General features: G+C 44.5%; 1 protein-coding gene across 1 annotated transcript in view; it reads right to left on the bottom strand.

The window, feature by feature from the left end:
* Positions 1 to 15,649, bottom strand: part of Ice1 (interactor of little elongation complex ELL subunit 1) — a 46,492-nt gene extending 30,843 nt beyond the window's left edge. The window contains exons 1-6 of the mRNA XM_021652996.2: positions 15,340 to 15,649; positions 6,434 to 6,492; positions 5,745 to 5,779; positions 3,322 to 3,340; positions 2,532 to 2,643; positions 804 to 880 (exon numbers count right to left, since the gene is read on the bottom strand). Of these exons, the coding sequence (XP_021508671.1) occupies positions 804 to 880; positions 2,532 to 2,643; positions 3,322 to 3,340; positions 5,745 to 5,779; positions 6,434 to 6,492; positions 15,340 to 15,420 (383 nt within the window). The 5' untranslated portion in view covers positions 15,421 to 15,649. The remainder of the gene's footprint in view (positions 1 to 803; positions 881 to 2,531; positions 2,644 to 3,321; positions 3,341 to 5,744; positions 5,780 to 6,433; positions 6,493 to 15,339) is intronic.
* Positions 15,650 to 17,265: the final 1,616 nt, after the last annotated feature.

Raw genomic sequence — 17,265 nt, 5'->3', positions numbered from 1 at the left:
CAATTAATCTTGTGAACAAGCCTAAGAACACTAACCCATTTAATGTGCAGTATTTATAAAATGGGTTTTTTAAATCCTGACTTCTGTTTGAGAAACAAAAAGTGGGCCTATTGAGTCTCTGCCAAAAACACATGTGAGAACTCCCCTTTGGGACAGTAAATGTCATCCCTGGGCTGTGACCAAATGCTCTATCTCCTCAGGTCACCAGCCCCTAACCCACCAGGCACTGTTCAAGAGCATGCAAGTGAGCAAGGGGAACAGCAGGTAGAGGCTGCCCTTGCTCCAAGATGGATTTCTGAGAGTAAAGAGAGCAGGAAGTTCAAGAAAGTCTCTGAAACATGGCCATGTCACAGCCTCACAAACAGTGGCACATACAACTGTGTGAGTGGTGAAATTAGCAAGACACTTTTAATGCCCATTTTAGAAACGGTAACAAAAGCTGCCCTGCAGAGAGACACCACCAACAGATGATGTCTATAAAGGACAGGAGGCCCATGGCTGCATTTCAGGATGCACAGGTGCAGCTCAGACATGACAAAGTAGCCCATCAGCACTAGTTGTGAAAACTGTGGCTCTGAGATTAGCCTGTTTTCACAGCTAATTAATTACAAACAATAAAGAAACAGAAGAAGGAAGGAAGGAAGGAAGGAAGGAAGGAAGGAAGGAAGGAAGAAAGAAAGAAAGAAAGAAAGAAAGAAAGAAAGAAAGAAAGGAAGGAAGAAAGAAAGAGGAAGAGAAAGCACCATTATTTGCAAATGTTCTAATCTCAAGGATGGAAGCCCTCTCAACAGGAAAACACTTACTGGGCATCACTTTTCAAGCATTCTTCTTTCACACGAGCATATTCTTGGTGAGTGTTCTGATACAGCTTGAGAGAACTCTAACAAGGAGACAGGAAACAAAACATCACCCTCAACAGTCACTGACCATGGTCCTCACCTGCTTTCCCATGAGCTAAATTCTCTATAGCACTGTAACACTAACTGAACACCCAGCCAGAGTCAGCAGCAAGGCCCAGAAGCCCTCAGGACTTCCATGAGCAGGCTAGGTTCCTTAACAGACAACACTGCTGAAGGTAGTGAAGAGCAAAAGCTACTCAATTACAATTTGCAACCCATTAGCTTAAATACCAACCAGCTAATATATTCGTCTCAGCAGCTACAGTAACAGAATCTAGCTGATCTTGGTATATTATTACTGTCAGGAAATGGAAAACAAGTTGCTAATCAATATTAACTGGGAAAATATATGAGCACTGACTTATCCACCACAATGACCCTCTGGGCTGGGAAGATACTGTCCATGATGTGGTCTGTACACAGCATTTCTCTGGAGCTTCATCAAGCCTTCTTCACAAAGGATTTGACTGGGTGGCTTATTCCTGGAAGTCATGGTCCCTGAGTGTCTAAGAGGGCCTACCACTGAGGTCTGATCCAAGGTTCACGCTTCCTTGAGGGCATACTGTGGACATTACATGACCAAGAATCCTACATAAAGACTGAACACTGTGATGGGCTCCTTAACCTTCACTGAAGTTAAGCCACAAAGAATTCCTAGAGAAATATGTACTGTCATACAGTATGTGAAAAGCCAGACAACTGCATTTCACTACTCAAACCACAATATGATGAGTAATGGACAGCAGCAACCTTCCCATAGAGAACCATCAGGAACACAGTTTGGGATAACCACACACAGCTTCGCCTCCTCTTAGGACAGACCCCGCCTCTAGGCTATAGATGCTTCGACATCCAAACTTCACAGACACACTCCTAGGACCCCTCTAAAGGACACTAACACTCACAAAGGAAAGCATTTACAACGCTTGGAGCTGTTTCATGGGCTTGACTTTCAAGAACAGATCCACGAGAAGCCAAAATATCAGTTTCTTATCCTAAGTATCTTCTCTCAAGGCTCCACCTCCCTCAGATAAGGGACCAAACACTTACCTGTAAGAGCTTGTGACATGTGAATAAAAGCTGGTCTCTTTGGCCCTCATGACCCCTCAAAAACTACAGTTACTGAGTACAGTAACCAAAACATCAAACCACGCTGTCAAGACCATTCATATGAACTGGCTCAAGATCCAGGAGAGGTCTGCAAAGGACATGTGAACTCTACCAGAGCAGAGGCCCTGAAAGCTGAGCTGAGGCTATACCAGCACTAAGAAAATCCAATTGCCCTCACACGATCACACAATGAATCTCCTATCACTAATTCTGAATGTCTACACATTTTATTTCCCACTTAAGTTATGAAAAATATTTGAAATTAAAAAACACCACCTACTCAGAGAATATAAACGCCACAATAATTCACACCCAGCCCTTTCAACTCTTGTGAGGAGTCTCAGAAACCACTGCAAAGCCACACATTGGCCAGAGTGGAGTACACAAAAGAGACACAGAAGGTTTCCACTAACACTCGCTTCCTTTGCTAACATGTAAATGTTCCTCCATCCCAAGCAGCAAGTGCAGGGGCTGATCCTGAAAACTGACGATGACCCTCCATAGGAAAGTGGCTCCAGGCACCTTTTTCTCCTCTAGCTCAGCTTTTAAGGATCCCAGTTCTTCTTGGCACTTCTGCAGAGGGGAGATTTTCTGAAGCATCTGCTCCACTTGGTGATGCAGTGTGCTGTTCTCTCTGAAAATGGACAAGGCACTGGTATCACTGAGCAGAATCAACTAGCGTGTGTCAATAGATGGGAACTTTAAATGCATTCTTACCCTCACACTAAACATCAGATGCTCTTTATCTTTGGGGAATAACAATCTTTTCAGTGAAACTATCAAAAAGCAACATGGGAAACTAGTCCAACAGACATCAATACACAGGAGAAGCTGTCTGAGGATAGGGTATCAAACATCTGGCACCTATAATCTTCATCTTCTCCCTATTTGTTCCAATTAAGTGATAGAGCATCTTGCAATCTAATTTATAACCCCATATTGGCTTCTAAGGGATAACTGTAGTCAAAACATAAAACATCATGACAATTTTGGCGGCTTTGTTTTGTTATGAACAACATAAGATGAATGGCATTGCACAGGGTAACTGTGTGGACAAAAGCAATAGGAGAGCTTCCGCTTTGGCTCACACTGCGGTCAGCAGTTCCTGACGCAAACTACCAGGATGCAGTTTGAAATCTACACAATAATACATTTGAGCCATCCAATAGGACAATGCAGATCTGCTTGCAAGGGAGCATCCAAAGCAGTTTAATCCAAGGCAAGTCTAGCTAGGCTCTGGCCTGCAACACATCCACCCTACCCAAGAATTAAAACAGCTGTTAGCAGCAGCTACTGAAGCCAGCCAGCTCACCTTCTCGCAAACTGCAGCTGTAAAACTTGTTAAAGAAAACTCAGAACCTTCATCTTCTGCTATCTGTCTGGAGATAAAATCTGCTATACAGTAAATCATGTACACCTGGGCAGGACCATAATGCTACACAGTACACACATGCCCACCTCTAACAGTGCTGAGTGCATCAGCCCTACTTACCAATGTACAAACCCATGGTGCTGCGAATAACAATGGCACCTACAGGTTCATGTGTCTGAATGCTTAGTCACCAGGGGTAGATTTATTTGAGGATTAGAAGGGTTAGGAGGTGTAACTTTGTGGAGAAGGTGTGTCACTGGGGTGGTTGTGGAGGTTTCAAAAAGCTCACACTAGGCCAGCATATCTCTCTTGCCTTCTCTCTCCCTCACCCTCTCCCTCTGCCTCCAGATCAGGATGTAGCTCTCTGCTACTGCCCCAGTGCCTGCCTTCACGCCACCATGCTCCTTGCCATGATACTAATAGACTAAACCTCTGAAACTGAATGCAAGCCTCCAATGAAATGTTTTCTTTTATAAGAGTTGCCTTGGTCATGACGTCTCTTCACAGCAATAGAACAGTGAATAAAATAGAACCCAAGTCAAAACATCTATTTCTCTACTAAAGTCTTAGATAAATGACTGACTAGAATTACAAGAACTAAGACTGATACTGATGGAAAATACTTTTATTTCTGTACATATTAGAACCCTCAAACTCTCCTTCATTTCCCAAACAGTCCTGCAGACAAAAGTTAGGTATTCACGAAGCCACTTGGAACTACACTTCTTAAGGTCAAGAAGTTCCCATTCATTCTCCTCACCCACACAGTAAGTTCTGGTCCATCAGAAGAGGTGCAGCAACAAGTCCAATTAGGAAGAAGCTACATTAAGCCTAGGACACTGGCACCCTAGGGATAGGACAGCTACAGTTCTGAGCTGTAACAAATACATATTGGAACTAATGCCAAGGCGTTTTAAAATTAGTTCCTCTAGCTGAAGCCAAACCTCCCATCATTAAACAAATGTCTGTATCTCAAAAACAACTGCAGGTTTTAAATGAACTGTTCTGGAGTTGGAGACATGGCTCAATGGTTAAGAATAAGGACACTGGTCTTCCAGAGTTTCTAGTTCAGAACACCTACAGCAAGTGTTGAAAGCCACCTGCAACTCCAGTTCCAGAACATTCCCACGCCCTCTCTGGCCAGCATGGGTGCTGCACTCGTGTACACATACCCACACACACAACACAAAAGAAAATGGATCAATCTGCTTATTTTTATTTAAAATTTGATAGGGAAATTTTAGAAGATTAGGGCCCTTACTCTATTAGGAGATTACAAATGTAATCACAAAAGAGTTTACATCATTTCTCTAACAGTGCTGTAAGGATTTGCTCTAATTACACTTAGCCTCCCATCTGTTACTATTTCACTATCAACAGCTGCGACAACTATTTCTAGACAGTGCCTATATTCAACTGAAGGTTCTGTTTCTGAAGTCCTGTTGTATTTTACACTTCAGCAGATAAATCACCTGCAGGAACAGAACAATGACTTTTATTTGAACGTGAAATTCAGGCTGTATAGTCACTCTGACAGAGACTTTACAAAGAAGCTCAAAATAATCTGTGACCCCAATGTCAGGTGCCACAAACAGCTAAGTGGCCTCACAGTCCTGCAGAGACAATGGACTCGACCTCTGTAAGGGCACATCTGCCCAGCAGCAGCTGCCCAGCCCTGGAAAGGAGCCCAGTCTCCACATGTCGCATGTTGATATTTTGGGAAGAAATGTTATTATGTTCTTTTGAGAGAGATTTTAACCCAAGGCAGCTGTTACTAAAAGATGTGGCAGAACCAGCTTTTTTACTTTTTTGCTGTTAAAACCATCTGTGTTAACTACACCATGGTGCTTGCTCAACCCGTGCTGAGCCAATGGCAAAATCTAGGCTGAGAATTGTGTTACAAATAGAAAATTATATTACTTGTACAATTTGTGGATATACACATTAAATCTCTACAACAAGAACAAGATCAATTTCCTAAACATATCAATGTTATCAGTTATTTTTTAGTAGACTTAAAGAGAGCAATCGGCAAGCACTGATTCAGCTATAATGATGCATCCACAAACCTGATATCACACCCATATATATGAGGAAAATCCGTTCATTAAAACGCTGATATCCTTAAGAAAATCAAAACAAGCAACAGAAACAAGAGACCACTAGACTGCCTCATTTTAGGATGCCCACAACACACAGATTGCTAGCACACTAAAAGGCCTGTTGTTGACTATGCTTGTGAGATTAAGGCAAAAGACACTGCCTTTGAAAGCTAACAGTTAAGAAGGAGGACCCTCCTATCTTTTGAGTCATTGCACATAAGCCAGTGCTGACATCCACAGGGAAGAGCAAGTGAAGGATATCATCACATTTCTTCTGATACTCCGTCAGCAAGTTACTGCAAAAGAGAAAAGAGCAGTCAGACTCCCCTGTCATGGGGCAAGTGTACCACAGGAGCTATGGCTCAGATCACTCAAGGTGGCCTCTCCTCTTTGGTCCCCAGAAACAAACACATGCTAGGCTGATGTCATCTTGATGCCGAGATGCACTACACAGGTGTATGAGCTTTTCATCTAAAAGCTATGAGACTATCAAGGAATATTAAAAATAATTAATTCTCACAATGTAGCATAAAATAGAAAAGGAATTTAACACTCAACATACAGAACAATTTTAGAGAAAACAGCTTTTAAAGTCCACAATTTGGCAGCCGGGTATGGTGATGTATGCCTGTGATCCCAGCACTTGGAGAGGCAGATGCAGGCGGATCTTTGTAAGTTGGAGGCCAACCTGGTTGACATAGCGAGTCCAGGACAGCCAAGGCTACAAACAGAAACCCCATCTCAAAAAAACAAACATACATACAAACAAACAAACAAAAATCTAATCTGGCAAAATATTTTTCTACTAAAGGCCTGTGAGCCAATAAAGCAAGGAATTCAGGGGTTCCCCCCTAGCCGGTACCATTGGGTACACTGTAGGCTCCAAACCTCCACCCACTTCAACCAGCTGGACAGGCTGGCAAAGTCTTCCAAAATGCAGATATACTTACTCTGTATTTATAATTTTTTGTTTCAAGGCAATTAATGCTTCAACATATTCATTTAAGTTCTGAAAGAAAAAAAGCTACAGTCAGCTATTTATGTTTTTATGACATTTCATTACATGTAACTCTCCTAGAACTTATAAATATAAGCAGCTGGTTTATGAAACTACATGCACAGAAACAGGCAAATCTCCTTGTGCACTACATGGCTCCTCTGCAGCCCCAGCCCCTCACCCCTTATGAGAACTTCAATGACCCTTCACACTGAGGTCATAGGGCAGTAACAAGTTACTGACTTCCTACTCAGCAGAACATAGAAACTGTCAGAAAAACACAGCAAAACAACAAAATTTCAGATAATATGACAGATCAAATATTATAATGTGTCAAGATTACCTTAAAAAGTCATTTTGTGAGGATCTGTATTACACTACAGAGACCACTCACAAGGAGGTTCTAAATCCTGTTAGGAAACCAAAGATCAAAGCATTATTACTTACACTGTCCAGATGTTCCTAACAGGTGAAACACAGACTTTTCTTCTCTTTAGATGACTTCTTTAAATGCCAATTTTCCAACCAGTAAAAAATTCAAGATTAACAGCACTGTCTTAAATACACCACAGCTGCTTTGTAGCTTCTCACAGACAGGTCCTAACCCCCACCTCTCCTATCTCAAAGCTCAGCTCTAGTCAATCCAGAGGATTCAGAAAAGAACAGTAATGCATCTCTCAGTGTCTGTCTCTTTTTGTAGCTATATGTACATACCAGCTAAAATACAAGAGCCAGGCTAGAACTGAGGAAGTGAAAGTGCAGGTCCTGCACTCTCCACATATTTTAGCTTTCTGTCAACTTTCCCAGTGGGATCAATGTCCCAGTTCTCTTCTGAAGAGCACGGGTCCTGTTCAATCTTTCCTGGCAATAAGCAACAGATTTCCTTGCTTGAGATGCTTCGCTGCAGCTGTGATCTTGGACAGTCTTACAAATATTTGTTAACATTTACTTACTAATTTATTGTGTGTGTGGCATGTGTGTTGAGGTCAGAGGTCAACTTAGTTCCCTCACCTTGAATGGGCTCAATGGATAAAGTTCCAATTACCAGGTATGTGCAGAAAGCGCCACTCCTGGCAAGAGTTGTCTCCCAGCCTGTCCCTCGCCCTCATCAGTGATGAGGGGTCTTCTCAGGCACTTGTGGGCCTTCTTTCTTTTTTCCTAACAGCCTTCTATTGTAACACTTGCATGGCGCTACAGCTGCACTGTAAGCTAGAGTATTTGATAGGTAGGAGCCTCTCACCAAATGCTGCACATATGCATGCCTGCTAAATAACCATTCAAGGACACTCATGCACCAATCAGAAGTGTCTCAATACTGACACAGCTGAGAATGTCTGAGTGTATGCTAAGGCTTTCTTTCCAGAAACAAATCAGGTTCTTCCTCATAAAAAAATGAGAATTATTTTATGCCATCTAGCACTTGCATGCTCTTTTTTTCATATTTATGTCTGTAACTCTTCTAGGATTTATTTTTATGCATGCAGACTCCCAAAATTTATATCAAAAGATGACAAATGGACTCTTCAGCAGTACCAGCACATTCAGCTGTCAACAGGGAAGCCTTTCATTGTATACTACATACTTTGTATGTAGACTACAGTCATGTGTAGTGGTTTAGGAAGACCCCTACACACTGTCAAAGCACAGGAAAGCGCACAAAGCTTGATGGATTCACAGTACCAACATTTCACATTTCTATATGGCACCAGACACTATGCATTTAATACCAACTTGGTAAGTTTGATGCAGTCAGAAACAAAAAGCCCAAGATATCTAAAACAAGCAAACCTGGTTCACCAATTCAAAGAGGGTAAGTGCATCAGCAGGAGGAAATTAACTTGAATGCGGACTCTACTACATTTATGGCACTAGAGAATGCAATTTTAGATAGCAAAGATGTACTTCTCAGCTCCTACTCTAAACTCAAACTGTACTGCAGGGACACAGGGCATGTTTCCAGCTCTGTCCTTGTGGTTGTGACTACTTGTATGCAAGAATCCTGCTTAGACACTTCCCCAAAACTAAGTCAGTGTCTGTCACCTGCAGGAATGCCAGCTTTGCTGTTGCTCAAGTGGGTCTTACACATGTGAAAAAATATAACTATTTCTATTTATTGATTGAAACAAACTTGTTCACTTTACAACAATGCCACTTACAAATAGATGCAAAAGCTTGCAAAACACAATGCACAAAGTAACTATCCAGGAGTGGCAACAGTGGACCAACAGATTCTCTTGGACATTCTGTGTGCAAAACTGTAGCATCCAGAGGCTCCCTTGACAGCACTACCCACCCACTACTGAGCTTGGGTGCCAGATCCCTTTCCACTCTGTGAGGGCAAGTGTTTCTCTGCCATCCAGCGGGAAGCCTGTCCTCCCAACATGGACCACACACACTTGAGGGAGGAGTGCTGACCCACGATGACTCAGAGCATGGAGTGAGCAAACTAATCTGAGAATGGTCATGTGTCACCCCAGTCCTCTGTCCTCCAGGGAGAATGGGATAAGATCCAAGTGCTGGTATCAGCTATTCCTCCATCAATAAATGACTGAGCCACACTGTCACACAACAGTCCAAAAGGCCCCACACACTCAGCTGGGAAGTAGCATAGGGTTCTCCCTAGCTCTTAATTAACTACCAAAGATTTCTAAACCTAAACTACAATGAATGGAAAAAGGAAGACCAAAGCCTGACTTAAAGTAAAGGAAAGCAGCAAGAAAATCTCAAAGGCACTAACATGAGATAAGTGATGGCATGGTGGAGAAGCCTTGTGATGGTTAATGGGACACTGAGAGCACTCAGAAAACCAAAGAAACAGTTACTGGGACGCCTAAAACAGAAAGGAACAGCCAGTGCTGATGAGGATGTAAACACTGACTCCCAGTCACAGCTGATGAGGACACTGAGCCGCTGCCACAGGACTAAGCGTCACACTCCTGGCACACACTCAGAAGACCAGAAAACACATGCCCATGGCAAGTTCATGGTGCTATTTACAGCAGCACTATTCGCACCACAAGCAGAGACATAAGCTTATGCTCACTAAAGGATGAATGGCTAAGGCGCTCACTACTTACAATGAAAGCAATGAGATTTGGATTACCTGGGAAGTGGGAGTGTCTGTGAGGGGCTTTCCGGGGAGGTTTAGCCAAGGGGGTAGGCCTGCTGTGGATGTGGGAGCACTGTCCCATGGCCAACGCTTCCAACTGAATGAGCAGGAGTACGCAAGCTGAGCACAAGTCAGCTCCAGCTTCCTGACTGCTGCTGCAGTGTGCACATGCTCATACTTCTGTTGCTGGTCTCACCCCATGGACTGTACCCCACCCCCCAAACCATGAGCCAAAACTAATGCTCCTTAACCTGTTTTTGCTAAGTGCTTTGTCACAACAGCAAGAAAAACTAAAATTAGAGTCCCATTCCTAACCAGGGTGTGGTGGTGGTACAGCTGTAACCCCAGCCCTTGGAGGTAGTGGTGGGAGAATCAGGGGCTACATAGTAAGTTCCTGAGCAGCCTGGGCCAGCTACATAATCCTGTTTTTAAAAATAGATACCAATGGAGGGCAAAGAAAAAAAGAATCCATGAAGGAATGCAAAGGCAATAATCTACATTAGAGCATACCTCCAAATTAACCTGTGGCCACATTCTTAAGCGCACCAAATGAAGTCCTGCACCTAAGAGGATAGGCAGGGATGGGTGCAGAGGCAGAGGCCAACAGGAGTGCACCCCCCTCAACTTCCAAGATTAGAAAGCCAGGCTAAATGTCTTCAACTAAAAAATAAGTAACAAATTTACTAAGGATAAGAAGCTTCATTATAAAAATTTACATAATGTAAGCAATTAAAAATAGTGTCTTGGGGCTGGAGAAATAGCTCAGTGGTTAAGAGCACTGTCTGCTCTTCCAAATGGACCTGGGTTCAATTCCCAGCACCCACATGGCAGCTCACAACTGTCTGTACCACCAATTACAAGGAAGCTGACACCTTCACACAAAATAAAATAAATTATTAAAAAAAAAAGAGTGGCTTAAAAAAAAAAAGTAGTGTCTTTTGGAAAGATGGTATGGTCAAGGCTGCAAGTTGTCATGATAAAACAATATATACAGTGTTCTCCATCTCAAGATTGACTATATATAACTCTGGCTTAGAGAAATAAACTGGGGAAAAAAACTTTTAAACCATAAAACATCTAGAATAGTGGTTCTCAACTTTTGGGTTGAGATCCTTTTGTGTGGTCAAATGACCTGTCCATAGGGGTCACCTAAAGGTTATTGTAAAACACAGATGTTTCCATTAAGATTCATAATAGTAGCAAAATTATTGTTACAAGATAGCAAAAAAAAAAAATTATGTTTGGGCGGTCACACAGCATGAGAAACTGTCTCATTAAAGGGTCTCAACCTTAGGAAGATTGAGAACCAGTGTCCTAGCCAGAAAGGAAAGCCTTCCAAGTTACCTGTTTCTGCCCCTTCTGCAACTACCCCCAAGGCCTGTGTATATGTCAGTGTGAAGAGCCAGAGATCCTAGTATCACAGTTGGGCACTGCAGTGTTCCTGATTGAACATTTTTCTCTCCTCTTTCAACCCAGGTTTATTTGTTATTTGGAACAGAACTCTCTGAATAGTGAGATTTGCACAGTATGAGAGTGCAGAGGCCCTCTGGGTCTCTTTGAGCCCACAATCCTGTGTGCAGGTAGGATCCACTGCTCAATAGTTCTAGAAAATGGAGGGGATGCGCTCTGAACACTGTTCTCTCAGCAATCACATTTTCTGCTCCTGGAGCTTCTACAAGCTGAGGATCTTTTAAGTAAAATAATTCTGAGCAGTTTCCTGTTCTGAGGAGTATCTGCAGCTTTTATATGCTGACCAACTCTAATGCAAAGTGCAGAGTTTCAAATGCTCCCCAAAAGGAAAGTGACTTCCAATAACCAATCCCCTGGCTTAACCTAATCTATGTAACTCAATGCTTGCCTGATTTACATGGCATCATCACAGTAAGGCACCACATAGGTTTTCTTGACTGCTGAGGTTCTAGAACATGTGGCTGCTGGGCTACATATCAGTGACAAACTCCTGCAACCCAAAGGTCCAGAGTGTTCTGTGGAGCTATCAAGATACTTCAGATGCTGGGAAGCACAGCTGCCTTTAGAGAAATCTCTGATATGGCCGATAAAAAGGCAACTGTACTTCTATAAGGACACAAGGCCCAGACAGAAAAATGTTCTGCAGACAAAGTATTTTCACAACAGGCACCGTCTACCTTAAGGCTCCACCTCAGAATAAAGGCCCAGAAGGGACCACTGTGGGGAAGACTATGTGGATGTCTTCTGCAGGATGGAGAAGTGTAAGTGGCTTCAAACTGCAAGGTTTCCCTCCTGGAGGAGTTGAAGCTGCACACAGAAAACACTTGCTGCAGTGATGTCCAGTCATCTTTTTCCTCCCAACAGGCCAGCAACCTACTTCCTATATAAGTCTCCTTATCTCTTTCCACCCCTCCCCACTCCATACTTTCTTCTTGAAGGGCCCAGCCCCAGCAGCCAGATTCTCTTTAGAAGCTAGGGTTTTCAAAGCATAAGTGACTCAAAATACTACCTAATTCTTCCCTCAGAAAAAGATTCTTACTGTGAGCTCATTGGCCATAGAAACCTAGAAACTGGCTTTCACTTTCTTGGAAGTGCATTAGGATATTTCAGAGCTGCTTCACACACATCTGAAAATTGGCTAAATGTCCCCAGTATGATGTCATTTTAAAACTTTAGCCCCACATTTCCAACATCCAGCTACCTTTCCTTCTTCTTCCACCACACTTTACAGTTATTAAAAGACTGAAATCTTGCTACTATCCAATCCACGACATGAGAACCATCCCAAGACTTCACCCCATTCTGCCTCTCACACTCTAGAGCTTTTTCTGCTATTGTTCCCCAAAGCAACTCCCTTGCTGTTAAGCACTAGGTCACATTAGTGAGATAATTTACCTTTCGCCAAACCCAGCTCCCGTTCATCAATTCATCCTGTGCTTACAACCTGTGATCTTTCTTTCTTTCTTTCTTTCTTTCTTTCTTTCTTTCTTTCTTTCTTTTTTTATACACACTCTGCTTTGGTGGGATTAATAAACAAAAGATTCCAACTCTCAACATCAGGAATGAGCACAGACCTCCTAGAATGCTCTATCATCTGTTAGGGACCCATCTCCCCAGACTTACTTTACAAATTAAAGCAGTGTTCCAGAGACAGAACCCTGGAACACTACTCCCCTGAAAAGCCTATTCAAGCACTAACCCTCCCCCCCCTTGTTAGGAGTACATGGGACTCTTTTGCTCTTGTCTATGGCTGCTTTCATACCTCAGTGTCAACTAAGCAAGTGTGAACAATGATTTATGATCTTGCCACTTAAGGAAGAAAGTTTACAGACCAGGCCTATGTGGAGCTAAAAGACCCCCCCCCCTTAGTCACTGTTTTGGGGATGAACAATGGAAGTGTGGCTTGGAGGGAAGGAAAAAGGGGTGTCCTTGGGAGGCAAAAGTAGTTGCTTCTAGGACACAGGTTAGGATTCTTTCTACAGTGAAGTTGGTAAGAAATAAAGATGGTGGGGTCGAGAGGACCAGTAAATGGACTGGATGCGGTCTGTCAGAGAAAGGAGGCACTAGGATGCTCTCCAGTTTCTAGTCTAAGCAAGCTGAAGGACTCAATGCCGATTAGACAGGACAGGGACTCCTGATGGGCAATGTGTGAAGGCAGCTCTCATGAGGGCTCAGAAGAATGGTTCACACAGCTGTTTGTACAAATATCTATACTGACTCACCACCTCATTCAGTGAAGCTCAAGCCCATACAACCAGGGCTCTTCTTGCTCTTCTAAACTCTGCACACCCCAAATCTCCAGTGTGCCTCACTGGCCTTCATGTTCTTTCCAAGCACACCAGGAAAGCACCTACTCCAGGCCTTAAGGCATCCAGTAGGATGTTTGTCTCCAAAGAAACCAACAGACCTCATTCTATTAGCACTTTGCTCAAATGCGATTTTTCCAGAGACCACAAAATCCCAGCAACCACAGTCCTGGTCCTTACCTATGCTTCATTCCTATTTTTGACTCTATTTGTCAACAATACATTATGTCTCACCTAACTTTCCTCTTCTTATTACATACATTGTTATAAAACAACAGGGACTTTTTTTTTTTTAGTAAATAGCCTCAAGACACAAATATGGTCTACTAAAGATGCTAGAGCATACCATTCAGAGATGGGATGGGAGAATTATACCATACTTACACAATATAGTGTTGCAGGATATTTGATCCCACGGTGAACCCAAAATTGCCAACCATAAAACCCTGCTTCTTGGATGGTGTGCTTGAGCCCTAGCACACACCTTTAATACAAGAGCTTTCTGCATATTGCATTTAATAAATTTAACCCTGGGTCAAGAGGCAGAGTAAGAAACCAGCTGATAGAGATTAAAAAGTAGGAGGGACTTTAAGTTGAGGGGTATTATGACAGCATGGAGAAGTAGAAAAAACTTTTCCCTCAAGCTCTGGCTTTAGCTTAGGCTTAGGCTCCTCAGCTCCCTGGATTTTTGGGCTTTGAGCTGGCAAGCCTTTGGCCTTGGGTGTTTTGGCCTTTGCTCCCGGGCTATCAGTTGAGCTAGTGAGCCTTTTGTTTTTGTTTTGTTCTGTTTTCCATCCGTACCTGAGCTAAGAAGGAAGGTCAGCAGGGTGCTTGCTCTGCCTCTCTAAGCTAGCAGGTTTTCACCCCAGCATTAGGCTCCTGAATCTTTACTGGTAAAACAGAACGGTTGGGATTATCATTTTTAAAACAACAATGTGACCTAGCTACAACATGGCTTGACTCTCCCATCTTTATACAAGGGTGCAACTGTATTTCCCATCTCCGTTCCCCAAACAACTAGAATATATGGATCGGCACAGAAACACTGCACTTTACAATAAGAACCAAGCTTCCACGGAAAACTACCTAGTTAGCTCCCTTCTAATGTCATCTCACCAACCACGAGACTTCCACAGGCTTTGCTCATCAAATGTCAAGAAATCGTCCCACCTGTTAAAACCGACATCCAGAGCTGCTTTTCAACATTCACAACTGCCACTGCCTCAAAACATCTCACCCGGACACCCCGACATAGTCCATTATTTTCTTCCCAACATCTAAAATCCAGCCAAGTCGTACTTGCACACGTTCATCTTATTAGCGTCCACCAACAGTGCTTAGGACGCGAAGCAGTAAGAGGATGAAGTGAATGGGGCAAGGATGAGTTCCGTTTTGCCACTGACAATAGTTAAACTGGACTCTTAAGAACTGAAAGCCGCGACGGTCTCTAGAACCCAGCACTGCGACTATTCTCACTGCCCCAGTAAAGCCCACAACCCATCTGCACGGATTCACTGTTGAGAACAGAGCACGCCACTGTAACAAACTACCGACACGCACACATCCTTAATGCAATATTTTAATCGGGCAACTAACATGTTACTTAATAAAAGCTAAGCTTGATGTTACATTGGTAGGTGTAAGCTGAAATGCAGCTCCCAAATTTTGAAGCCTAGTGACCTGGGCACGCAACACAAAACAGAAAACCCTTGCCTTCAAACAACAAAGGTGCTAGGAGGCCATCATCCCAGAGAGGAAAATTCCCTCCACACTTGGACAGCGTCATCCACCAACCCAACTTCAGCCCTGCAAATCCTGAATCTGGGCAAGAAAGGAGGGAGCCCTGTAGAGCAAGCTCACTCTGTCCGCCACCAGCATCGCACCAGGTGAACCGATTCTGGAGTCCGGGAATAAACAAAGCACCGGCACCCGCCCCCAAGACAGCTCAAAAGGGTCGTCCAGGGATCCTCTCACCTGCTGCAGGGAGGCGCAGCCCTGACACCGCGCGAGGTCGGCTGGCCCGGGCGCCGCCGGGTGCGTCTCGCCAGGCATCATGCTGCTGCAGCCGGGCCTGCAGGGCGCGCGCTCAGGGGCCCGCTGCCTCGGCCCTGCCCCGCCTCCCGGGCCACCGCCAGCCTGGCCGCTTCCCGCCGGGCGCGGGCAGGTCCATGCGTGCACCGAGGTACCCGTGCAGACGGCCTAGGGCTCAGACCAGCCTAGCAGCCCAAGGCACAGGGGAGCCGCGCAGCCCGGAGGGCCCGAGAGCGACGACAGCACGCCAGGTCCCCGCCCCACCCGGCCCCGCCCCTCCTCGGGGTTGTCCGCGGCGCCGCCTGATCAGAAAGCCCGCACGGCGCTGGGCGGCGCAAAGAGCAGAGCCCTAGGAGTCCTGGAAAAGCTGAACAAGATCCACATCCTGTCTCCGGGGACTGCTCGCTCTCTTCTGCCAGCCTGCTGCATTACAGGCCCTGCGTAGACACCTAAATGCCTTCATCCTCCAAGGGGTGTGGTTTCAGTGACGTCATCAAAATGCCGCCCGCCAAGGGAGGGCCCTAGCCTGGGGGTGGAAAGTGCGAGAGTTACTATCTGAGTAGCACAGTTCTCCCGCTAGGAAAGCAGGGAGCGGAGGGAAAACTACAATTCCCAGAGGGCCTTGCAGTGGGGTGGGGTAGGGGAGGGAGAGACAGAGCGCCTCCAAAGTCAATCCCCAGTGGTTCTGGCTGGTAGAACGGTCCTGCCACTAACGTGTGAGTTTTGTCTGCACGCAGCCAACCCCGACGATTCTCTGAGAAATTTCCTAGCCACGGTCATGCGTATGCTGGAGAGGTGAAAAGGAGAAATTCTCACTCAGCCTTTAAGGTTGCTTGAAATAAGGGCTAGAACTCTGGCTGACCTTCTAACGTTGTATCCACTGTCTCCAGAAACTTTTCTTTGTTGCCATCAGTATCTACTCGGAAGCGCCTGGCTCTCCTCTTCTTCTGGTTACAAAGTCCCAATTTCTGAGATTTCGACAATAGTGTTGCATTTTACCAGGGCATCCAGACCCTGTGGTCTAGTTTTAACTCTCTGGATGGGAAGTGAAACTGAAAACACTCAAAACCACTCACACTCTCTCCCTGTTTCAAGACACTTTCTTTGAAAGTGTAAGTTGAAAGACCAGATAGTTACCCAGACAAAGGCACGTTTTCTCATTGTTGCTTGCAAGACAGGCCCATGACTTGACACAGTGTGTGTAGAAGCTTCAGGTCTCAGAGGCTGGTAAACAGGGTGTGTAAGATTTACAGGAAGAACGCGGGTTTTTAGGGTCAGAGGCAATCCCTGGTAACAAGCTAGGCTTGGCCACCCTTCTTCAACAGGCCAAATGGAGGACATAATTAATAGTGAAAAATCAGAAAAGGCTGTATCCAAAGTGGTCACATTAGGAAGAAAAGAAGATCCAGTAACTACCCTCAACCACATCCCTGACCCCCAAGTCCATCTTCAGAGTCATGACTTGGGTTTAGGCTTCAGTAGAGAGCAGGAGGTATATATAAGCAGTCCTGGTTGGTGTGGCCCAATCTATCATAGATCCATCATTGTATTGGCTCCAGCTTCTGCTGCGAGGCAAATTGACAAGCTGCCAAAACTGTGAGGCATTCTTTTTCTAGATATAGACTTCCCTTCCGGTTGGTCCTTGGCTTCGCCATTTCCTTCTAACATGGGATTCCTGTGGATGGTGTTTTTAATGGGGATAGGGGTAGGGACACTGCTTCTTCTTTAGAATGTGTCTTTATTGATGGGGAAATTACAGAAGGGAGGTGAGTAGATCAGGAGGGAGCAGTGTGCCTTATGAAGGACACCATGTCATCCATTAGAGACCAGGAATATAGATGTGACCCCTGACAGCTGTCTGCTTCTTGC

This window comes from Meriones unguiculatus, chromosome 3, assembly GCF_030254825.1.
Source record: "Meriones unguiculatus strain TT.TT164.6M chromosome 3, Bangor_MerUng_6.1, whole genome shotgun sequence".
Taxonomy (NCBI): domain Eukaryota; kingdom Metazoa; phylum Chordata; class Mammalia; order Rodentia; family Muridae; genus Meriones; species Meriones unguiculatus.
Note: the sequence above shows the minus strand (reverse complement) of the source record. Positions and strands in the feature narration are given on the sequence as shown.